This window comes from Lepidochelys kempii, chromosome 4, assembly GCF_965140265.1.
Source record: "Lepidochelys kempii isolate rLepKem1 chromosome 4, rLepKem1.hap2, whole genome shotgun sequence".
NCBI lineage: Eukaryota > Metazoa > Chordata > Testudines > Cheloniidae > Lepidochelys > Lepidochelys kempii.
Genome location: NC_133259.1, coordinates 121,314,732 through 121,340,066, shown reverse-complemented (window position 1 = coordinate 121,340,066; position 25,335 = coordinate 121,314,732). Strand labels below are relative to the sequence as shown.

Sequence of the window (25,335 nt, the reverse complement as noted above, 5' to 3'; positions counted from 1 at the left end):
ATTAAAAGCATAGAGCTAAATATGAAACATCATGATAGAGTAACTCATTAAAAACCCTACAGAACCCCCTCTTCTGCTACTTACATCTCAAGTGTAATGTAATAGGTATGTCATAAATATAAAGGGAAGGGTAAACCCCTTTAAAATCCCTCCTGGCCAGAGGAAAAATCCTCTCACCTGTAAAGGGTTAAGAAGCTAGGATAACCTCGCTGGCCAAAATGACCAAAATGACCAATGAGGAGACAAGATACTTTCAAAAGCTGGGGGGAGGGAAAAACAAAGAGTCTGTTTGTGTGATGCTTTTGCCGGGGACAGAACAGGAATGGAGTCTTAGAATTTAGTAAGTAATCTAGCTAGATATGCGTTAGATTATGATTTCTTTAAATCCTGAGAAATTAAGCTGTGCTGAATAGAATGGATATTCCTGTCTGTGTGTCTTTTTGTAACTTAAGGTTTTGCCTATGTTTTGAATCTAATTACCCTTTAAGGTATTTACCATCCTGATTTTACAGAGGTGATTCTTTTTATTGTTACTTCTTTTTTACTGGTACTTCTATTAAAATTCTTCTTTTCAAGAACTGAATGCTTTTTTTCATTGTTCTCAAGATCCAAGGGTTTGGGTCTGTGGTCACCTATGCAAATTGGTGAGGATTTTTATCAAACCTTCCCCAGGAAGTGGGGTGCAAGGGTTGGGAGGATTTGGGGGGGAAGACGTTTCCAAACAATGCTTTCCTAATAAAATAAACCCAGATAAACGTTTGGTGGTGGCAGTGGAAGTCCAAGGGCAAAGGGTAAAATAGTTTGTACCTTGGGGAAGTTTTAACCTAAGCTGGTAAAAGTAAGCTTAGGAGGTTTTCATGCAGGTCCTCACATCTGTACCCTAGAGTTCAGAGTGGGGAAGGAATCTTGACAAGGTATAATTAACTCTTGGTTTATTTTGTTACCATATCTTTAGTTAAATTATAAACTCACTGGGGTAGGTTTTGTTTCTTTTACAATATATCTGTATAGCGCCCAGCACAGTGGGGCCTCTAGCTGTACAGATGATGTGCCTGCATGGAAGGAATGGGGAAGGATACTGATGAAACTCAGGCTTTCCAGTTTGCACAGAAAGATCAGTTTGTAAAAATGTCCGGTGCCCATGTAGTGAACCTCTTTGGTGTACCTCATTTTAGGCCCTGGAGATAAGCTAAACATGTTTGTTCAGGCTTGTTTCCCAGAATGTGTGTGTGTCTCTAATCAGTGATGTGAGCTGTTCTGTAGTATAGCCTGACTCTGGCGGCATTGTACTGAATCTTTCACCCAGCTACAATAAACTGCTCAATCCGTGCCAGCAGTTTTCTCGCGGAGCCATTGGACAGAGTAGGAGAACAAGTTGAAACTGGTTAGAAACAATCAAACCAAGAAAATGGTAATGATGAACTAGGTCATTAGTTTGAAACCTTTCACTTTACCTTTAGAAAAGACTTGAAAGTTTAGAAATGGCTGCTCTGTCAGTGGGTGAGGTGCTATACATGCTTGTGTTCTTATGTTGGTGACACAGAACTGGTTGTGGAATGTTAGTGAAGACAAGAAAACCATATTATCAGAAGAGGAAGTGGGAAACAGGACCTGTGCAAAGCCTGCTCAGCTCAGAAGCCTGAGAAGGAGCTGATCAAGGAGGCAGAGGAAAGTAGGAGGCTGGGATTGGGAAGAATACAGGGACCTGGTAAAACAGATACATTCAAGTTAAGTATCTCTAGTTCCCTTTCCTTCTTAGGGCTTGTCTACACTGTGATGTTGTCAACAAAATTTTTGTCTTTCACGGGTACTTAAAAAAGCCACTGCCAGATCTTTTGCTTTATGCATAGAGATTATTCTGTTAAAGGAACTTTAGCTCAAACACTTGGATCTGTGTATCAGAAGAAACCTTAACTTCGTGCCTTTACTCTTGGCCTCCTGCCTGTTGAGGTCTGGGATCTGATAGAACAAAGTTAGAGGAAGCAAGTGAGAATGCAAGAAACTAGGCCCAAAACAATCTCTCTATATGAGATAGATATTTTGTCTGCGTTAAAAATTAAGGAAATGCATTTTTTTCTGGTGAAAGATGCACTTTTCCTGTTAGCTGCTAGAAATTTAGTTTTATATTCTGCAACATGTCCTTTATCTGGGAGCTTGGGTGTGTTGGGCGCTTGGGTGAAAATGTGGGTAGACTAGTTTTTAACCCCAAATGAATGTTTCCAATTGAGAGGCTCTTGGGCAACTTTTACCCGGGAGGTAGTTAGTAATTTTACCTATTTTCCTTTTTCCTGTTCTCCCTAAATGGTCCCACTTCCTCGTGGCAAGCACACTTGTTTTCTCTGGTCTTGCTCTGTCAGTTCACAAGCTCCAAGAGACTGGAGGGAAAGACTAATGTCATGAAGCTAATGTTTCTAGTAGCATATAGATCCCACTGTCTGAGCTAGGGTGTTATATTGACTTTGGTAGAATAATCTCCATGTACACAAATATAGATGTTGATTCTGAGCTGCCAGAGCTTAAATTCACTGTAGTGTTAGCTCATGGTATAACTCAATTGTTGCCCCTAACCTAGCTCCCATGCACACACAGGTATCTCTAGCTCAAGGTAAATGGTGCTTTAAAGTCAACCTAGCAGGCCTGTCAAGGAGTGAAGTTTTGAAGCTCAAGTGCTGCTGACACTGGAGCTAATAATGCAATGGGGATTCAGCTACTCTGTGCTGCTGATCCAGGCACTCTGTGCAGCTGCAGTGTTTTACAGTATGACCTCTCTCACTGAAGCTAGGCTGACTTGAGAGGAGTCAACTCCAGTGTCGGTAACTCAAACTGATGCTGCAGGGAAGACAAACCCTCACGGTATTATTATCACTGTTTCACAACTCTTCTGATGATTACAAATAGAAGCCAGGTCACCTAGCCTACCTGCAGATGTTGACAAAGTGCTCTCCTTGGGTTTTTAGCATGGAGGAGCCTTGGGAATTACATTTCTTACCAAACATGGATATTAAAAAATGCATATTGCCTTGCATTAACCATGAAGTTCCTAAAACCAAATTAAGGTATCCCTTCCTTCTTCTTTGTCTGAATTCTCTTCCTTCTCCCTAACTGGTATCCTGGTTAGTGAAAAGGGAACTGTCTGTATTGTGTTTTTACCCTAGGATTCTAGCTAGGTCTGTCTTCACTTCTGCTTAAGAAGGGCTCTGTCATCTATTCTCTCTCTTGCCATATACAGGACAGAGTTAGTTGGTTCTGAGAAATCTCTTGCTCTGCCCCTTCTCTCCTCAGAGAACAGAGCTTTGCTGCTGGGGTAGAGATCCTGGATCCTCATCCTCCTGAAGAGGTTGCAGATAAGGGACTTCCAAATAGGATATCACTTCTCCTGTCAGGTTCAGTTTTGCTCCACTAAGACCTAGGAAGTAGAGGGAAATTCCTCAACCGGCATTTGCTTATACTGTTGTTCCCACTTCAGATTTCCCTGTCTGGAGATTCCTCGCTTTCTCAGCTAAATTGGAGGGGAGTTCTTGGAGAATAGCACTTGTCTGATCCCGGCAGAGGGGCTAGAGCTCTCCTGCCTTCAGAAGTTTGGAAGTAGCACTCTTTTCAATCCCTGGTTAGTATGGATGGGTGGATGGGAATCACCTATCCCACTTTAGTGCTGGTTTGCTCTGCATGTGTGAAGAATAGCATCTGGCCTTCTATACATATTCTGAGCCTCTTCTCAAATGTACTGAACTTTGAACAGATTAAGTAGCAGCTGTGTTTAACTGGTTTCAACAAAATCAGCAAAAACAACTAGGGGTCCTTGTAGCGCTTTAGAGGCTAACAATTTATGTGGGCATAAGCTTTCGTGGGCTAAAACCCACTTCATCAGACGCATGGAGTGGAAAATACAGTAGCAAGTAGATATACACGGTACATGAAAAGATGGGAGATGAAGTGGGTTTTAGCTCACGAAAGCTTATGCCCAAATAAATTTGTTAGTCTCTAAGGTGCCACAAGGACCCCTCGTTGTTTTTGCTGATACAGACTAACACAGCTACCACTCTGAAACATGTCAACTAAATCAGTTTCTACACTCTGGTCATCAAGTGTAGATAGGGCCAAGCCATCTTAGAAGCATGTTTAAAGATGTTCTAACTTAACTATGTAAAAACTGGTTTAGCTGGAAATATGTTCAAACGTGGTTCTAAAGTCCTTTCCTAACTGAGAGTACTAGGGGACATATTTGGTAACTTATATGATTGTAAAAGGTACCAAATACTAATCACTGCAGTTTGCCCTTTAATGGAAATGAACACCAGAAAAATAGAAGGCAGCTGGGAATTGAGGTACTCTTAGGTCATTTTTACTGCGATGTTTCAAACATTAGATCTTATTTTTCTTAGACATACTCTGTAGAATGTACCAATAAATGACTTCATACTTACAGAAATGCCTCTCCAGACAATATTTTTCTGTGATTTCTGTAAGCAAGAAGAATCTTTATTGGTTTTTAGCAATCAAAGAGCAATTTCAGGTTTTCCATGGCAAAAGGCCCATAGCTATCTGCTACTAAATAGATCTGTACTAGTTTTCTAAATGCAATTTTCTGTCGAATTTGAAGCAGATTTTTAGGCTTCATTGTTTACGTGTCCTTCCTAACGAAACCACTTTAAAGGCTATTGTAATTCTTACTCCAAAAATAATCAGAATAGGAAATTCTCTTTTGTTCTGGTTTATAGTAGGTTGCACATACCACAGAAGTTGAAGACAAGATGCACCCTATCCAGCTGATCGCAGAAAACTATGATGCCATTGTTCACTTTCTTCTCAAAGTTTCTGTGATACAGTCCTCATGGCTATTGCAAGGTCTGTTCTGTTTGGTAGCAGCTAGTCTTCAAAAAATATGAGAAAAGTGGTGATCCAGACACAACAAAAGGACTAATAGACATTGAACTCTACCTGCCTGAACAAATGGAAAGACATGGTGTAGGATCTTGACTTTTCTCATATGCCACTTGCAAAGCCTGGGCACTCCTTTGTAAGCTTGGAACCGCTGACTCAGTAAACACCATCAACCAAAAGTGGCAGTCAGTGCTGTCTTCTCACACCTTCTCTGTAATTTATAGACTAGAACTAACAAGCTGATTAGTCAAAGGTTCAGAAAGAGCTTTTTCTAGGTGTCCAACAAAGCCCTGCCACTTCACCACTATCATCCCCATAAACTACAGAAGAAATAAACTAGTTCCTTATGGCCACTAAAAGTAGAAAAGCTGCTGGTAATTCCTTAAGAATTTGGGGCCAAAGGGACAACCATGGTTGGCAGACCTAAGCACCACCATAGATTCGATGGGGAAGATCCCAAAAAGCTGGTGGGAGGCGATAGTGGTTGCCCTCCTCACACAGGGAAACCACCAACTGGTGCTGCCAGCTATTGCCCAATATCACTCTTCTCCATAACTCGTAAATTAATGTAAAGAGTTTTACTTACCTGTCTTACCCCATCTTTGAGGCCATCCTGCCAAAGGAATAGGTCAGTTTTAGACCAGAATGAAGTTACTGCGACCAGGTTCTTGCCATTACTAATTACATCAAGACTGGCTTCCAGTGGAATCTGAAGACGGGAACAGCATTGATTGATTGATTTTTGCTGGCTATGATACAGTATAGAGATATGGGCTATTACTCAAGACATCAAGAGTCATCAAATGCTGTAGTACTAAGTGACTCCTGGCCATAATGTTGAGCACCTGTAAATATCGCTTCCTGTTGAATGGGCAGTTCAGAGGTCAGTGGTGACTTACCCCAAATATCTGTGCTGATTCCGTCACTATTCAGCATCTGCATTAGTGACTTGCCTGACACAGTTTCATGTAAGTTCATTTGTGGTGACCACATTGGTGCAGTACAAGGCAAAGACCTCACCACCATCAGTGACATTCTCTCCACTGACCTCAAGATAATGGCCAGAATAATTTCAAAATTGGAAGCTCCATCCCAGTGCCTACAAAACCGTGGTAATAGCTTTTTATCTAACCAACAAAGCCACCAAGGAGCCACTTAATGTTACCTTTTGCAGTCAATGGGTCTGAAATGAATCCTATCTTGGGTGTATCTTTGGATAGAAACTTGACTTTTAATGCTAATCTGGAAAAGGTGCAAAAAAAGATAAAAACGTGAAAACTCACAGGCACAACATGAGGTTCCAATGCCCACACACGCTTAGAGGAGCAACTCTCTCACTGGTGCACTCAATCACTGAATATTGCTCACCAGTCTGAGCAGACAGCTCACCAAATCTCTGGACATGCAGCTCAATATCATGATGAGAATTGTAACTGGAACATTAAAATCAACACCTGTTCAATGTTTGCCCACTCCAGAACATGTACCCACGCTAAAGATCTGGAGAGAGACACATACAACTTATGAGTACAAACAAACCAGGGCCTACCTGAACTTGCCAATTCATGAGGACCTCCAGACTCTTCTGAAGACACCTGAACTCTTGCAAGCCTTTTTGGGATTGGGCTTAATCAGGATCTTCCAGACTTCAATCTATCCTGGAAGCAGTGGTCTACACTGAGCCATTTCAGAACATCGCCTCGCAGATGCTGTCATCTCTGACACCTCTGAAAGATGCGAGACAATGCACAGTGTGCATGTGGACACCAGTTACAAACTATAGACCTCAGTGTCCACTTCGATGTTTTTGCTGGTGGCATCTCAGTCTTTGATCCTGTCCATATTAATCTTCATGTAATTTTGTAATGCATTCTAATACTATATGTTTAAAGTCCTCCTACTGACTTCAGTGGGCTTTGGATCAGGCTGATAATGGGGAATACTTGCTGATAGAGTTTATAAATGCCGTAGCTTAAGTGAACCTTTGTATAATTAGCTTTTCTCCACCAGCTTCAGTTTTTCTGTCTCTTTTCTTCCTCTCTCTGTCTCTCTAATCCTTCTGCTTGCCAGAACCAGTTATCGCCAAGACTGGCATAATAATCCACCCATAAACTGCATCACTTCTGGCAAGTTAAGCTTTTGATAGTGTTCGGTATAAACCATATGAGTCCAGTCTTGAATTCACAATGTCTTTTGGTATCAAACATGAAGATTACATTTGTATTTAGTGCCAGTTCAAGTGAGCAATTCTGTTTTGTACAAATAAACAAACAGCCAGTTTTATTAGGATTCTAAGGACAGCAATAAATGTTCCTGCTTGTGAAATAATCTCTTCCTGTTGAACACAAAGGGAAGAGGAAGCTTAGAAGAAATGTCAGCTAAGATTGTTTGGCTAAAAGGAAAATTGTCTGGTATGTTAGACTTCTCTGCCTGCTAACTAGTCTGATCATGAACTTGCTTTATTAGCTCTTGGGCTTCCTAAGATGGTGCCAGCTTTTCCTTTTTGAAGTTCAACAGGAAACATTTGAAATGCCAAGAAAAAATTGCCAAAATGTTCACACTGAAGAATACACTTTTTGAAAAAGATGGAAACTTTAATGGGACATCATAAATAACTTGTTTCTACACTAGTTTTGCTAATTTTTCTAGGGCAGATGATTGAATAAATGTGTTTCTAAAAAGTTTTTTTAGAAGAGCAAGAGCAAATATGTAGGAATCACTGAGGTAAAAGTAAGGTAATCAAAGTGCGGTAGTGTAAGATATGATAAAGCTGTAATTATATACTATATACAAAAAATACATTAAAAGAACATTACAATTGGAAAGTCAAGCACTCAGAAGTTAGGAAATGCTTAAGGTTGCCTGTGCAGCCTTAATTCAGCTGTTTTCTGTATCTATTATGATACAGTCTTTAATTATATGAACCCATACTATTTTTTCCACAGAACCATAGCCTCTTTCATGTATACTGTCTGAGCTTGGATATCCTGAAGTATTGTAGCCAGTGAATTAAAAATACATTTTATACTTGCTCTTCACTTGCCCTCAGTCTGGCCTTGGCTGAGGCCTTTTTTGAAGACATTTCTAAACTGCAGTGTCAGATTTCTGGAATCCTGAGAAGGAACTGCAGGGTCTGGTCCAATATTTCCAATTTGTGTATGCAGTGTAGACACCTGCCCACTAGGAAGGGGGACTGACATCACTGATACATTTCCAATAGGCTAATAAATGCCTTAGGGAACAGTAAACCAAAGCTAATCTAGTCTAACGCCTATCTTGGGGACTAGTTTAAAATGTGTGAAGTATTAAAGCTTGGGGTCTGAAATGTGTTACCAGCTGCCATCTTGATTACCACAATTAAATTTTACTTTGCTAGATTTCACTACATTTTTATGTACCTTTTATATTTGATAGACTTACTTTTTTAGTGTGTGAAACTTTTTTTCACCATATTTAACCATGAGTCAAACGTCTTTAATATTTTGAAACCACGTATATTTCCTGAATTCCTGTAATACAGGTAGTTAAAGAATATTTTTGCACATGGTTTTCTTTGTTGTTAGGTATTGAGTAACTTGGACAGTGTGAAAGATATATTCTTCCAAGTTTCTAGATGTTGGTGCACACAATGCTGTGGTTTGGGTAGCAGTATTTCCATGATAAAGTCTTTCCTCCCACCATACATGTAACTCTGTGTTGAAACTTCCCTTTGGGATTAAATTTGGAATGAAACTAAGAATTGCTGTTGCTTTTTAAAAATAAATTTAAAATGCCCCCCCCCCCCCAAAGGTTTCAGATACTGCTTTGAATTTTACAGAAAACTCCCTCTTTTAAGTACAAGTACAATAAACACTTCAGTTCCTCATTTCCTATACTAGTGTCCAGCAAAAGTTTTATTGTACTCTGAAGCTAGGTTATATATATATGTATAGTATGTTAAATATACTTTTCATCTGAATTTAGTAGTTTGCTTTGAAAGTCTCTAATGTTTATATGTGCATGATTACCAGAGGGGTGGTCGAATAGATTGTTTCACTTCACTGTTACTGTAAATTGAGGTAACTTGTTATGACTTTTTGTAATCTGTGGTGTTCACCGTAATTTTCTTTATATAATTATTTGGGAATAGCCAATTGCAAAAACACTTCAGCCTGATCTACACTTTATTTTTTCCCCCCAATATAGCTGTGTCAACTAGGGATTTGATGGCTTGATTCTTCTCCCCCCTACCATCCCTCTCACCCCCCCAACATAGATATGTCTGCAAAAGCCCAAGTGTAGATGCAATTTAGAGTTGCCAACCCTCCAGAATTGGCCTGGAATCTCCGGGAATTACAGATTCATCTTTAATTAAGATATGTCATGTAATTATATCTCCAGGAATATGTCCAACCAAAATTGGCAACCCTAATGCAGTTATATCAGCTCAGGGGACTGGTATAATACCAGCAAAAGGACTTTTTTGCCCACTTAAACTGTACGTACACTAGTAGGGTTTGCTTGTATAGCTATAGTGGGAAACCTTTTAGGTGTAGACAAGGCCTTAACTTTGGGGGGAAATCTAGAAAGCCCATTCTTGTTTAGCTTTTTGGATCAGCACAGGACATTCAGCATCACAGAATGAATATGTATGTGCCTAGCAAAGCAAAGCCTGTACTGCTTCCTTGTCTTTATTATCTCATTTCCATATCTGATGTGGGTTCTGATTGGACCACCAGTCAGACTTCTCCTCTTCCAAAAAAAAAAAAAAAAAAAAGGGAGGGGGGGAGGAGAGTGTTTCCTAATGAAGTTAACAAGTACAGATTGTGAGGGATTCTGTAAAGTTTTGTCAAATCTCTCTGGCTTGCTTCAGATTAAAAAATCCTTACCTTATTGTCAGTGGAAGTACCGTGAATGAGTTGGCAGACATCTTTCATAATGGAACAGACCAGTATTGCATTGAAAAATAGTCTTTTATTAGCTCTAATTACTAGCCAAAGTGAAGAAAACTGAACCTTAGAAATCAAGCCATATATATGCTAATAATGTACAGTGGGGTTGGGTGTACTGGAATTGATCTATATAATTGACCAGATATGATTCTTAAATCTGAATTATGTATTGGGTTTCCTGGCACTTTTATGATATAAAGATATGCTATTCTTAGATATCAGAGTGGGGGAACACAATGACTTTAGCAAGATACTAGATTCCCATTTTGATATTATCTTGTCAGGCTGGCATCAGTCTCATGCAAAAGGGAAACAGTGAAGCAGAATCAATGTTGTGTCTAATGATGCATTCCTTACATTAAAGGAGAACCTTTTGAAAACAGCTTTGACCACTGTGTAATTTTCAAAATAATCTGAAATAAGTGGAAGTAATAATGAAAGACTGTTATTGCAGGTTGGTTCATACGCCCCTTGAAATAAGCACATAGAAAATATCACAGAAGTGCAGTAAGGGTTTCAGATTTTTTTAAAAGCTAATATAAATTAGTACTGGATACAGAATAGTTTTCAAAGGTTACTCTTTGGAGGTATATCAATTTGGGACTAAACTCTCAATAGAGCTACTGAGAGTAGAATCTAGTATGATGAGGTTTTTATGCTATTATTTTAATAGTACTGTTCTTGCCTTTTCAAATTATTTTTTCCGCTCTTCACACTTTATTAAAAAGGTTTCCTTAGTGATGTAACTCTTTGTTGTTCATTCTTCTTGTTCATTATGCATAAAAATATGGAATTTCTGTAACTCTAAGACTGGTCTGAAATAAAAGTTAAATTATATAACATAAAGTTAATTTGCAGCACTCAGGTTTTTTCAGATGTACAATCAATGTCAAGTAATATCAGCTGCCAGCTGACCTTCTGCTCTCTTAATAATCTCAACTATTGATGGAGTAACCTTTTTGCAATAAATAAAAGCATTGTTGACTTAAATTAATATAGAATCCTCACCTTGTAGTGGAACTGTTGTATGGTACTTAAAGAATATACTCAAAACATATATTTTTATTTTTATATGACTGTAGACTGCGAACAGAACTAGTAGGTCCTCTTCATTTCTAATTCTGGTATGCTCCCTGTGTGTCCATGGACAAGTCACTTAACCTCTGTTCCTTACTTTATTTTGTAGGACGGGAAACTATGTACAAGTGATCGGGCTCAATGCAGGAATCCCTATGTCAAATTCTGTAGTCTCAGAGGTCAGATTGGATGATTATAATGGTCTTTTTGGCCTTAAAATAATCAGTCTGTTCTTCTCATTATCACTGTTGTTGAGAATTAAGTACTTTCTGTTTGTATAATGGTTTGAAGACATAAGTGCCATTGGCTAAGATATTTAAAAGTGAGTAGTAATTTTGGGTGCCCAACTTGAGACACCTTAAAGGGCTTGACTTTCATTAAGTGCTGAGCACTCACCTTTTGAAAACCAACCCCCTTTAAATTGTCTCAAGTTGGCTGCAAAAATCACTAGATACCCTCTTCAGAATTTTGGCCATAATGATTTGGGTTCGTAGATGTCCAAGAATGCAGTGTAAATTTTGATCTAGTTAAGCACTGTGCTTTATTTTGCTGACCTAACTGTACGTTACTGCTGAACCCAGTTATCCAGTGTTGAAATCCCGTTTTTTTTACTAGGACAGTGGAGTTTAAACTTGTTAAACAAATTATTCACTTGGCTTCAGAAGTACGCAGGAGCTCTATGTTCAATTTATGAATGCCACCTGATGACCAGTGCTTCTGTCTGGAAGGTGTTCTGCAACTGTCTTAATGTAGTCTCCAAAATAAAATGTAAGAGATGCATTTTAGTCAAGCGTGTAGGGGAACAAAAAAAGGGAGGCAAGAAAATCATGAAAGGGAGGGTGGGAGGAGGAATGGCCAAAGGGTTTGTCGTCCTCACCAAATGTTAACTTACTGTGTACAGTTTTCTGCATTTTAGTCCAATCTACCTTCTTCTTTGGGATTATGAAATAACATGTCATAAAGAGAAAGTGTGATGGAATAGGAACAGGGGGAGAGAGCATGGAACAAAATGGAGGGAGTTGAGAGGTACAGTTCAGATGTAAGCAGAGTGGTGCACAGAAGAGGGTGGCATGATCTGCGTGAGCTAGAGTAGTACATGGAAAGGGAGAAGGAATGTTAGGACAAGGTTACTGGGAAGTACAGAGCGAGCATGGAAGTGGGACAGGAGAGAGGATGTCTCATTTGAGGCTGTAAGGCATAGAAGATTTAAAAATTCTTCCAAGGAGAGATGGGTGTCTTGGATTAAGGGCAGGGGAAGACGACACTTACTGTGCTGGCACAAATGTCTTTGTTTGCTTTATGGAGACCTTTAATTTAGGTGCTAATGGTAATTTAAAGTAGCAATCAGACTTTAAGCTTTTAAGAGTGAATGATTGAACTCCGCTCAAAAGCAGGGAAGTGATGAGTGGTTTGTTCTTTTCTCTGTCAAGTATCCTAAAGCAATTAGTGTGTGTTTGTTTTTAACAAGTGTGTGTGCTCAGACCTAATTGCTCTACAAGAATACATATACCTCAAAGCAAAAATGCTGTGACTAGTTCAAGGGATATCAAAACCAATATGAAATGAGAATATGGAAAATAATCACAGTTTTAGACTGAACAAACTGCCTGGTTTTTACTTTTAGCTGAAGGCAAAACTGGTTATGGGTAATGTGTGGAGCAGAGAATTCTTTGGAAAGGAATGATGATTCTGCTTTATTCCCTGTATCTCTGCAGTGAGGGAGTTACTTGTCATTGATACCAAATACAGACAGAAAACTGCCTTGATAAATCATTCTGCTTTAACTCCTGTAGTTCTGCCTAGTTTGCACAGGCAAAGGTGACTTACTGTTCAAAAACAGTTAAAGGCTGCTCTTTCCTAAGTCACAAGTTCAGCTTTTTTTGTGGCTGAACAGTGAAAGAGATCTTGGTGAAAGGTTGGCTTGAAATATCTCTTCAAAGGTTACCTGCCTGATGGGATTTATTTTTACTATCAGGCTCCTTTTGAGTTAGAATGGAGCTCTCCAAAAGAGCAAGAAGTTCTCCACTAGATGCTCCCCACTGCTATCACAAGTGTGTTCTGTAAATCCTGCAGATAGGGAAAAGGGCTCCAAGTGCAGCCAGTTCCACCTTACTATTTCAACTCTTGCAGCATTCGGCACTGAAGCTGTTCAAGATGCCCCCAACCTCTTTCTAAAGTAACCACAGAAGTTTGTATGTGGCAGCTGTGCTATCACTTCCTATTTTCTGTTTTATTCCCTTTAGGGAAAGCAGGAGTGGCTCTAGGCCTGGCTCCTTCCTCCCTTCATAAAGGAAATGCTGTGTTTGGAGTGCTCTGTTCCCCTGCTCCTCCCTTCCTATAGAAGAGCTAGCGGTTCAAGCCTCTCTGCACTATGCATCATCCCCTCTTTAAAAACTAGTAGTGTCTGGGTTGCCCTCCTCCCTCGTTCTCCCATCTCTTCCTGGAGTTGATTTGTATAACTGACCAGATGTGATTCTTAAATCTGAATTGTATATTGGGTTTCCTTTTACTATCTCTAGGCAATGACACACCAACAGGCACTTTTATGATCTAAAGAGATGCTATTCTTAGATATCAGAGTGGGGGAATGGGATGACTTTAGCATGATACCGCAACAGTTCTATGGCTATTTGGTTCCTTTTCTCTTTTCCTCCCACGGGGAAAGGCACTAGTTGCTCTCTGGCCCTATTTGTTTGGGCAAAATTTCTACCGACTCTGAGGGGCAAGGGTCTTCAAGTCCTGCATACACTGTATGTATTTATAATATATGGTCATATTATACTGACATATTCAGCAAAAATCAATTTTACAACAATGAGTAAACTACTTTGTGTATTAAGTGATGTCAGTTTGTCAGTCCTGTATGGTAAATGAAAGAAAACCTAGTTTCTCTGCTCCAAAAAAGCGTGGTCTAAATTTGATGGGACAACATAATGCAGACAAATAGGCTGGATGTTCAGGGATTGGAAGGCACAGTCTCAAAAGTGATACAAAGTTGGTCTTATTTAACCGCTTATCAGTGAATGGCTTCCAGGAAGAAACATGTTTTCAGGAGGAATGCAGGTTCTGTTGTTCTATACAGGTCTGCTCCATCCTGATCTATTGGCGGTAGCAGCTTCTCATGTGTTTAGGTCAACTTGGCCATCTTTTAGGTGAGCTTTGAGTGTGTTTTTGTTGGCCTCTTGTGGGAGCTCTGTACTTCTGAAAATCAGGCCATGTAGTTAGGGCAATAGCTTTTGGTATAAAAGGCTGTAATTAAGTGAGAGATCAGCTGCTATAAAATAGTGACAAAAGGAGCTTTGCAATTTACTCTGATAGGAACACACCTTAAAAATGAGAAATAATTTAAAACAAAGCTTGCTTGTGGGCTACTTAATCTGACCTTTGTTTTATTTTGGTGTTTGCTTTTTGCATATATAGTAAAATAATGTTGTTGGGTTTTTTAGCTGTTAAGATCTTGTATTTTAATATGTGAACGCTGTGGTGCAATGTGAGTAAAAATGTGAGAGCGTATACTGCTAAAAGAAATCCTTATAAATAATTTAAATTTTAACAATACCAGGACACTCTGGAGGGACAGCAGTATAAGAGAATTTCTCCAAGTAGTCTTCAGTTAACTAAATTTAATATGTTAAATATAAACCATTATACTTTTCTTTAAACCTCTTTTTAAAAATGCTTCCCAAATATTGCTGTCTAACTATACAATTCACCGTATTTTGGACTGACGTAGTCAGTAAAACCTGGTGATTCCATTTCAGTGCTGATGTTGGGAATATTGAATCTTACATGTCATTTTGCACCACTTCGTATGCATATCTAAATGTCATTGTTGTACATTAGAAAACTTCATATTCTGATCTCCATCCTTCTAGTACTGTCTGTGGGAAATGTGAAAACTGAATGGATAACTAAAGGTGCATTATTACGTAGAGAGCCTATTGTAGTGGAGACTATTTGAATAGCTGTCTTGTTTGACTTTCCACCTTACTACTTCAAAATTATATGCCTGAATATATACTACTTTTTATGCGCTTTTAAATTTAACAAAATATACCTGGCTTCCTCCATGCATACTATTAAAACTGTGGCTTATGCAGTGTGGAAGCCAAACTAATTTAGTTCTTGATTTTGTGCTGTGTTGAAACCAAGAACATGTTTGAATACAGATCTGTGTTGCTGTCTTGTAAATACTTGTGTATTATCAGTCTAGGTTCTAACCTTTTTCCTGGTTTGATTTTCCCTAGGACCCTTAAAATTCTGCTATGAATGGTGATTCCAGAGCAACGGTGGTGACTTCACCACCCCCAACAACAGCACCTCACAAAGAAAGGTATTTTGATCGAGTTGATGAAAATAACCCCGAGTACTTGCGAGAGAGGAATATGGCTCCTGACCTGCGCCAAGATTTCAACATGATGGAACAAAAGAAGAGAGTCTCCATGATTCTGCAAAGCCCAGTAAGAAAATACCATATTTTCCCTCAGTGTTATATATTCTGATTTTGATTACTTTGCACTGTGACACAATATGTTCAACAGAAGTTAGAGATGTTTAAGGCTACATGCCCCCACTGCTGTTACCCTTGCTACTGTGGCTACACTGCTATTTATACTCATGCTAGCTCGATGAGAGCTAGCATGAGTATATATACATGAGTAGGGGAATCACACCCCAACCTCAGAGTGTAGATGTAGCCTAAGACTTATTTGATCTCCTTGCCTATGTAAGAGTGATCCTTAGAGCATAATTTTCTAGTGTGGTGTCCAGTCAAGTTTCATTGTCCCAATTAGTAGAGTTTCATCATTTTATTGGGGAGACAGTTCCATGCTCTTTAGGAAGATGCTTTTCTAATGCTCACTTAATTGAATCTGTTTGCTCCTATTTTAACTTCCTTTTTCCATTTTAAATTCCTCCTTGCTTTTTAATGTTTTAAATCCAAATATTTGTAATTACTTCAACTCTTAATTGTTGTTTAGCCAAGGTAGACATATTTTGCTCTTGTAACTTTTCCTCATATGTCATTACTTCGTGAAATATTCAGTAGATTTTTGATACCCTTTGCTTCCAGAAGGGAAGCCAGAGGATAAAGTGATTGATTTAAATTTATTATGGTACTTAAATATGTGTCCTTGACTAAAATCTGCTCTTTGCTCAGATGGCTTTCTCTTCTTTCGGCAGTTTAGTCTTTGCATAGCTAATGAGTGGGTTACAAGACTCACTTTTCGTGAAATGTATTCTCTGAAAAGAATTGGTATACATGTTTTATGATGTCATAATTAGGGTTGTTGCCTTTCTGGTAGGCAGCAACCCTGTTGTATTGATCCCACCAACTAATACGCCTATTTCAGTTTGTTCCCCCTTCATGCAAGCTTTAGCTCTCTACTTCATGTCTAACAGTCTTACATGTTGTATTATCCTTCTTCATGAGCAGGGGGGAAGTTGTTAGTTTACAAAGGCTGATAAAACTCATGCCACTTGGAACTCCGGAGAGCAACATTTTTAAGTGACAGAAACAGGCCCAATAAGTCTGCCACCAGCTGACTGGGCGGCGGGGAGTGTGCAGTGTGTTTCCCTCTGAAGAGTGCCGAGAAGATACTCGGGAAGGAATGTGTGAGGCTAGCAATCTAGCTGGTTAGGGTTCTGCAATTTTGTGATGTTTAACAATATCCAATACTTTGTTGCTAGGCCTTTTGTGAAGAATTGGAATCCATGATCCAGGAACAGTTTAAGAAAGGAAAGAACCCAACAGGCTTGTTGGCTTTACAGCAGATTGCAGATTTCATGACAACAAATATACCAAATGTCTACCCAGCGGCACCACAAGGTGGAATGGCTGCATTAAACATGAGTGAGTGCACAGGGATCATTTGTGGTAAAGATATGCCATAACTTGTAATGGGTACTTGAATTATTTTTAAGGAAGTTTTGAAATTAAGAGACAATGTTGTGAACCAGCTGAAATACCAGCCCATTTTGTTCACAGGGATGCTGTAAAAATAAACAAACAAATCAATTAAAGTAACTTGTAAATGCTGGAGTGTTATAAAGAATAATTATTTGTGTATATTGTTTATATCAGCAGTTCTCAAACTGTGGGTTGGGACCCCAAAGTGGGTCGTGACACAGTTTTAATGGGGTTACCAGAGCTGGCATTAGACTTGCTGGGGCCTGGGGCTGAAACCAAAAGCTCAGGTTACAACCCCCACCCACCCAGAGCTGAAGCCCAGGAGGCCGGGGTTCGGGCTTCAGCTTTGGCCCACCTGCCTGGACTTTGTCTTCGGTCCCCGTTCCTGGGGTCATGTAATAATTTTTGTTGTCAGAAGGGGGTCGCAGTGCAGTGCAGTTTGAGAAACCCTGGTTTATATTAAAGCCCGTTTAAATTAGATGTGTTAACTGAAAAATATGCTGTCGCTAATAAATCTGCAATACAACTGAATAATGCTATCTGTATTTAACAAATATTTACCAAATGGCCTATCCACGGGAAAAGGAAATGCTCGTTATCAGAGGTCTAGCTGGTGGAGGTATATCCCTTTTGAAACTAATAATTTTTGACTTCTTTGGTTGTCCAGTGAACTGTCAGTAGCATTATAGGAACAGCTACAGTAGATGTGGTAGAATATTGTTGGACATTAACTGAGATATTGAGCACATGATTTACATATGCTTTTACTTCTTCCTTTTCAGGTCTTGGCATGGTGACACCAGTGAATGACCTTAGAGGGTCAGATTCCATTGCTTATGAGAAAGGGGAGAAGTTATTGCGATGTAAATTGGCAGCTTTCTACAGACTAGCGGATCTTTTTGGGTGGTCTCAGCTTATTTACAATCATATAACAGTGAGTATTGGATCAACACATAGCTAAACAATTGTTCTATAGATAGATATTTTCCACCTCTTTCCCACTCTCTTATTGATTGCAACAGAAATGAAGTGGTATTGAAAACAGTATAATAGTGAAGAGATTCATCATGGCATGTCAAGAATTAAGAATAGAACAGCTTGGATGTCAGCCAGTTTAGTTTGAATAGAGTCTTAAGAGACTGTACACCAAAGTGCTCATGATGAAACAGTTTTTTGTTGTTTTGTTTTTGTTTTTTTTTCAGAGGCTCAAGCATTTAATGACTTAAGTAGAATGAATAATGCTTCATTCAGTAAGCAACTTCTTAGGGTTCTTTTTCAATATAATATGTCTATTTTTGTTCATTTAATTAAATATTATTGAAAATTTTTAAAATGCCCATAGTACAATAAAAGAAAAGGAGTACTTGTGGCACCTTAGAGACTAGCAAATTTATTAGAGCATAAGCTTTCGTGAGCTACAGCTCACTTCATCGGATGCATATAGTGGAAAATGTAGTGGGGAGATTAAATTTGTTAGTCTCTAGGGTGCCACAAGTACTCCTTTTCTTTTTAAAGATACAGACTAACACGGCTGCTACTCTGAAACCTGTCATAGTACAATAGTAACCCTTTCTGAGAATCAGAAACCCCTGGTACATTTGATCTTAGAACACTTAGCTTAACACTCTCTGCCAGCTATCTTCATTGTGACTGAGTGAGTAATTACTGGCACTCATCATAATAATACTTGACAGAATGACTGGCAGCGCAGGGAGGTTTCATGAGCCAGATGAGGAGCTAAAATGAGTGTCATTATTAGAGTCACAGCTGTAGTAGGAAACCCAGTCTGTTGTCTTCATAACAGAGCTGAATTGTTTATGGATATTCCAAATGCGAAGTTGTTGTTCTGACATATTACAAGTGGCTGCCCTTAATTTTTTTTCAGTTGGTTTAGATGACTAATGTTACTATTTAAATTAATAATGACATTTATTATTACTGATAAAATAATTATTAGTATTTTAATTATAAGTAATTATAATTATAAGTAATTATAAGTATTTTCTTAAGTATCTAAAATCTGTGGTGTGCACTTTGTAAAAACAAATAGCTCTTGCCCAGCCATGACACAACCCAGTGAGGGTCATAAATAAGGGAAAAGGTTAATTGAAAGGCAACAGTGATGCTAATAAGATCACATAGTTTCTTGTTAAAGAACATGAACATCTTAATGGTTTTGTTAACAATTTTTTTATACCATCCCCATCAGTTTGGATAGGTGAGCTGACAGAATTGATACTGTAAGAGAGACTTGAATGAAGTAAAGGGGTGCCTTTCTAAGCATAAAGTTCATAAACATATCCATACCTTCTTCCATGGCTCAGAGCAGGTATAGAGGTAGGTATATAAAGACTGGCATCACTGGTGGAGTAGTGAGGACAAAGGCACATGAAAGGAGCTGCTGGCAGAGATGTAGGGTCTCTGAAACAAGGCTATAAGAAGTTTAAAGTTGATGCATAGTGCAGTGGGGAGCTGGTGATGTTGCTGACATTGGTACGAAAGGTGACTTCGACAGCAGCATTTTGAATGGACTGTAGAGGGCCAGGTTAGCATCAAAAGGTCCCGAGAGAGATTGCAGTACTCAAGGCAAGAGGTGATTCTGACATGGAAGAATGATTTGGCAATCAGCATAGAAAGAATTTTTTAGAAATCTGATTAAAAAGCAACAGTGCATGTTCGATGCTAGATGGAAGGTGAAAAAGAGAGGGAAGGAAGGGTTACATTTTAACCACTCTCCCTCCACCCTTCCCCCGCACCACTAAATTATGAGGAGGATGGCACTGTTATCAACCCTAATGAAGAACGGGATAGTAGACTGGATTTAAATGAGAAGCTTCTTGGTTGTGGCCATGTCAAGCTTGAGGGGACAGCAAGCCATCCAAGCTGATGTGTCTCAATATAAGGAATGATAATAAAACTGTAGTGACACTATCGAAGGCAAAATTGGCAAGTGTATAAGGGAAATAATGCCAATGTAAAAATACTAATTTAGTACTTTATTGCAGTAATTAAATACATTTCAGATGGGATGTACAAACACTGTATAAGAGACGTGAATTTAAATGGTGAGGTGATCCCTTAGCTACGTGTGCTTTATGGCATCATTTCTCAAGCTATGAGGCTCACCTCCCAGAAGAGTCATCCACCTCTTCCGGGGGAGAAACCAAACAAGCCTTTTTTTCCTCCCTTAATTGCTTTTCGACTTACGATCCTCTTTGCCAGTTTCTGTTTTCACTGAGCCTTAAATTAAAAGGAAATATTGGGCAGGAAAAATAATCAGGCTGTCTGTTAGTAAGTTCGGTTTTGGGTTTTTTGGGTTTTTTTAAAGACCTATTTAAAAAGATATTTCTGCAGGCCTCTCTGCCTTTTAAAGATGTCTTCATCAGATTAGGCCTGACAGTAATTTAGTAGAGGAATATCGTGTGAGGAATGTTACAGTTTTGAAGCAATATGTGTACAGTACCACCATGCAAATGTTTTTCTGAAAATAATTAAAATAAGCATCAATTGGCTGTTGATTGAGTGGAAATAGCTATACAAGTCATAAAATACTAATTGACAAATGATCTGCAATGATGAGTAATAGTCATGGTGCTAAAGACAACATTAAGAGACACCACGATGTGCACTAGTGGACTATTAATACATACCTTATGTGTAAAATAATTGCCGCCTTATTCAAATAAAGTATGTATACTACCGTAGCACTCGGACTGAAAGGATCTGAAAAATGGACATTATAGCAGTTATTTCCCTTACTGGAAACTAAGAAAGTTCAAGAGAACCATATTAGAGGGGCATACCAATGTGCCCCCTTAATATGGATACTGTATATCTGATGTATCTGAAATTGTGACAACCAACTAATATGGATAGATATGAATATAAATCTGGTGGTATTGTAGATTGGCGTTTATACAGCTCTGACCCTTTAAAAAGAAAAAAGTAGAAATTCTCTTAAAAATCTGAAATGGGCCAAATAGCCTCACTTACTACTCTTATTCTGTTTCTGTAGCAAGCATCTTATTATGTCAGGAAACTCTCCACTAGCAAAGATCTGGCAAAGGTAGCTCCACCACCTGTTGTGTCAGCCATCCATCCACCAATCTCCTGGTATAAAGAGGGAGGAAGGACCATATTGGGGGCATTCCAGGGGCAGAGCATAGGGAGGAGAGGAGGAAGAGTGGCAGAGCAGAGCTTTGCTACACCCAGTTCTCCACTAACATAAATTAGGGCTGCCCCTGTGCAGGCCTATCTTTCCCTAAGTCCAAGCAGCTGTGAATCAGGGAGTTGGAGAATCAAGCCCCATATAGGAGAGACAAATATGGTAATAAAAATATTTACAAGCAAGAATTGTCCAGAAGGTGTTGGGTATATATATCCCTTATCAAATCTTCAGAATATTGTAAGCAGTAGTTACCAGTCATATCAAGGGCTCAGTTTAATGGAAAATAAGGACATTACAGGAGAACCTCAGAGTTGCAAATACCTTGGGAATGGAGGTTGTTCATAACTCTGAAATGTTCGTAGCTTTGAACAAAACATTATGGTGGTTCTTTCAAAAGTTTGCAACTGAATGTTGATTTATACAACTTTGAAACTTTTCTATGCAGAAGAAGAATGCTGCTTTTAACCATCTTAATTTAAATGAAACAAGCACAGAAACAGTTTCCTACATTGTCAAATCTTTTTTTAAACTTCCCTTTATTTTTTTAGTAGTTTACGTTTAACACAGTACTGTACTGTATTTATTTTGTTTGGCTGGGTTTTTTTGGTTGCTGCTACTGCCTGATTGCATATTTCTGGTTCCAGATGAGCTGTGTGGTTGACTGGACAGTTTGTAACTCTGGTGTTTATAACTCTGAGGTTCTACTATATTTCTTTCCTGATAGTTGTCCAAAGTGGACCCATCAAACTGGACAGTTGCTCTCTTGTTGCTGTGGAATGAACATATACAACTTGATAGGGTTGATAGACATCCTATCTTTTTTAATATTGCAAACAGACCTGCTCTGCTGTCTGTAGAATGCTTTAGTTAGGTTCACAAAGGCGATATACAATCCTCAGTTTTGCTCTCTGCACTTTTCTTGAATTTGACGCAGAGAAAATATGTTTCTGTTCTTGCCCCTACACTCTTTGGAATCTTCTTCTTGGTATTCTTGAACTGTGCATTTAAGGACATGAAAGATGGAGTGCATCTCCGCACAAGATCAGATGGGAAACTTCAACCTGTTCCAACTTAAGTCAAAGACCAAAGTCAAAAAGGTGCTAATAAGGGAACTTCTATTCACTGATGATGCTTCCCTCATAGCCCACAATGAAGATCTACTACAAGAACTCATGGACCACCTTTCAAGTGCCTGTCAGGCATTTGCTCTCACCATCAGCATCAAGAAAATGGTTGTATTAGGGCAGGGGGTTCCACAAGATCCTTCAGTTACCTTAAATGCAAACCGGCTAAAAGAAGTCCAAAAGTTCAGCTACTTAGGTTCTACAGTGACCACCAACCTCTCACTGGAGGAAGAACTAAATGTCCGCATTAGAAAGTCTGCTAAAGGTGGTGGCAGCCTAACTAAAAGAGCATGGAACAACTCAAAGCTTACCATCAAGACCAAAATGCTAGTGTACCAAGCTTGCATCCTCTGCATGCTCATGGATGGTGGGGAAACATGGACAACTTATGCTCATCAGGAGAAAAAGATAAATAGTTTCCACCTACATTGTTTATGCCTCATATTTAACACCAAATGGCAGTATAAGGTCACCAACGCAGAGGTTCTTCAAAGGGCAAATTTCTCAAGTGTGGCAGCCCTGTGCAAGCAAAGACGTCTGCGCTGGCTGGGCCATCTGAGGTTGGAAGCCTCACGCATACCCAAGGGCATGCTATACAGGGAGCTATCATAGGGAACAAGAACAACAGGACATCCCAAGCTTTGCTATAAAGACACATGCAAGTGAGCTATGAAGGAATTCGGAATTGATCCTGATCAATGGGGAATCTTGGCAAGTGATCGTAACAAGTGGCGCCATCGTCTCCATCAGGGTATCAAAGTCCATGACAGGAGCTGGCTCCTACAGCTTGAAGAGAAAAGAGCCCATAGGAAGCAAGCAGCTCTCAGCCAAGATACATACATTTGCAATAACTGCCAAAGATCATGCAAATCTCAGATTGGACTATTCAGTCACATGAGACATTGCAAACCATCTACATCACAGGCTGCAATTCCTACCATCTCTTGCAGATGAAAGAATGCCAGCAAGTCTTTTCTGATAACAACCAGTAACTAGCTTGAGAGGGAAAAAGCACTATATCTAAATAGTTTGATTATAAATGTTGAAATGCTATCAATATACATAACAAAACTATCGATTTGAACCATAAAAGGTAGCAAAGAAAAGTTTCCCCACAGTGCCAGATTCTAAGATCAGTGTTTGCAGTTCAGTTTTCTCATTACATTTCTACTTGAACTAGACTCACCTTTTTGCCCAAATCTAGAGCCATTCCCCTTAAGTTGCATCAAACTAATTTATCACATCTCCAAAAATTAAACTGTATCTTCATGGGTATTTTCCTTTATTTGGGAGAGCAGTTTCTGTCCCCCTCTTTCAGGTTATACTTCTGAAAACTGTTCATTGTACTCAAGTGACATTGTTAAGATGAAAGCTTATGCTCAAATAAATTTGTTTGTGTCTAAGGTTCCACAAGTCCTCCTTTTCTTTTTGGTGATACAGACTAACACGGCTGGTACTCTGAAACATTGCTAAGATAGAGAGAGATGAAGGAATTTTTGTTCTCACAATAACTTTCACTTGTCTGTGACATGCAGGATCAGATCTTTGTCTTGCCAATCAGGAACGTCTCCTAAAATTCCATTTTTCTCACTACCTTCGTTTCTTTTCCTGGATTGCAGAATTCTATATACGTAGATTATTTATGGCTAATAGTAGGGGGAACAGGCAAACTTAAATGGTGAGAACATGCAGACTAATATTTGTACCACTCATACAAAATAGAGCATCGTAAATAGTGATCTGTAGACAGCCTTAAAAGTTTGACTTATCAGCAGAACATAAAAGGTTCCATGTAAAGGACTCCTTACTCTATTGGTTTGTTGTGTAACCACATAATATGGTTCACCCTTTACTTGTTATCCATTGGAGGAAGTGTCGTCGTCTTGAAAAATCTATCTACTATGTTGAAAATGACCTCCAAATAGCTGTTAGTTTTTTGTGGTCATTGTATCATTATTAGGGCAGTTATGCAAATAGGCACAAAGGTGGTTGGGGTTGACACTCTTTTTATTTCTCACCTGCCTTTTTGATGAAGTGCCTTATTAACTTTATGGGTCTTTGTGTTACTGGATGTATTTGCCTTGCATATTTGCTTTAAAAGTTATACAGTTTTTTCCACTTAAAAACTTTACACTAATTAAACAAATACTATAAATTGAAGACTTTATATTGTATTTGCATTAAATTTAACAGCTGGTCTTGCTGATACTGGATGTGTGAAGTGCATGAATTCCCTTGACCTTACATGAACAGGTCCACACTGGAATGTTTGATTTGGAATGCCTGCAGAAGGATAAACATTAATGATTGAGCAACAATTAAATTAATGAGATAACAACATGGTACAGAGTCAAGTGGGATTGCTTGAGTTTTGAAAACAATAGCTCTCCTTATATGTCTGGGTCAGTAGAGGTTAAGCTAATAGCAAGTCTTAAATCACCCTGTGGTGGCTGTTTTACAGAGTGGTGTAAGTATCTTTTATAAAAGGAGCTGTACTTGAGCAATGACATCTGTGAAGTAGAGACTTTAAATTAGAGGAGATGGAGGTGAGGTAAAATTATATCCTAAAATGTGAAGAGATCTCCATCAGTCTTGGACCATTGGGATTAGAAAAAAGAAAAGAATACTTTCTGGATTCTGTTATCCTTTTTGGGGAGGAATCTGGGAATGGTAATTGTATAACAGGTGATACTTTTGGCACTGGATTCAGTCCCCATTGAAGTAAATGGACTTTGGATCTGATTTGTTTTTGTTTTTTTTCCTTTCTTTTTCTAAAGGCTAAAAGTAGCATGAAATCTAGCCCTCCAATACCCCTTTTCCCCAGAAGAATCCCGTATGTAATGTAACAATGCATTGATCAATTTATTTGCTAGTTTAAAATGTAAAACCCATTTTGCAGTATTAAAAATTAGTCAACTTTATATACATACATGGTTCATTAATGGAGAAATACACTTGAGGGTAATGGGGAACTAAATAATTAAAACAAAATAAGCAACTTTTAGTTTTAGTTCATCCTTTTTTGTAGGAAGCCCTGTCCGTGTAAAAAGAAGTGGGATTGTGACTGCTCAGTATTGTCCGCAGTTTCAGATTGAATGCCCTGCATTATACTGTTTGCCTTATTCTCAGCTGTACGGATGTAAGATTGTGACTGCTGTTCCCACCCGGGGAATCTTCTAAAAGAGAGAGGACTTTAAATAAATCCTATATTTCCATCTAAGAATTAAGATGACTACCAAGAATGAT

At 38.8% G+C, this 25,335-nt stretch overlaps 1 protein-coding gene across 17 annotated transcripts in view; it reads left to right on the top strand.

Annotated features, from left to right (window-relative positions):
• ADD1 (adducin 1) overlaps nucleotides 1-25,335 on the top strand; it is a 136,152-nt gene that overhangs the window by 53,548 nt on the left and 57,269 nt on the right. For all 17 annotated transcript variants that reach the window (XM_073342670.1, XM_073342678.1, XM_073342669.1 and 14 more), the window contains exons 2-4: nucleotides 15,137-15,349; nucleotides 16,578-16,740; nucleotides 17,580-17,731. In XM_073342670.1, coding sequence (XP_073198771.1) covers nucleotides 15,155-15,349; nucleotides 16,578-16,740; nucleotides 17,580-17,731 — 510 coding nt within the window. In that variant the 5' untranslated portion in view covers nucleotides 15,137-15,154. The remainder of the gene's footprint in view (nucleotides 1-15,136; nucleotides 15,350-16,577; nucleotides 16,741-17,579; nucleotides 17,732-25,335) is intronic.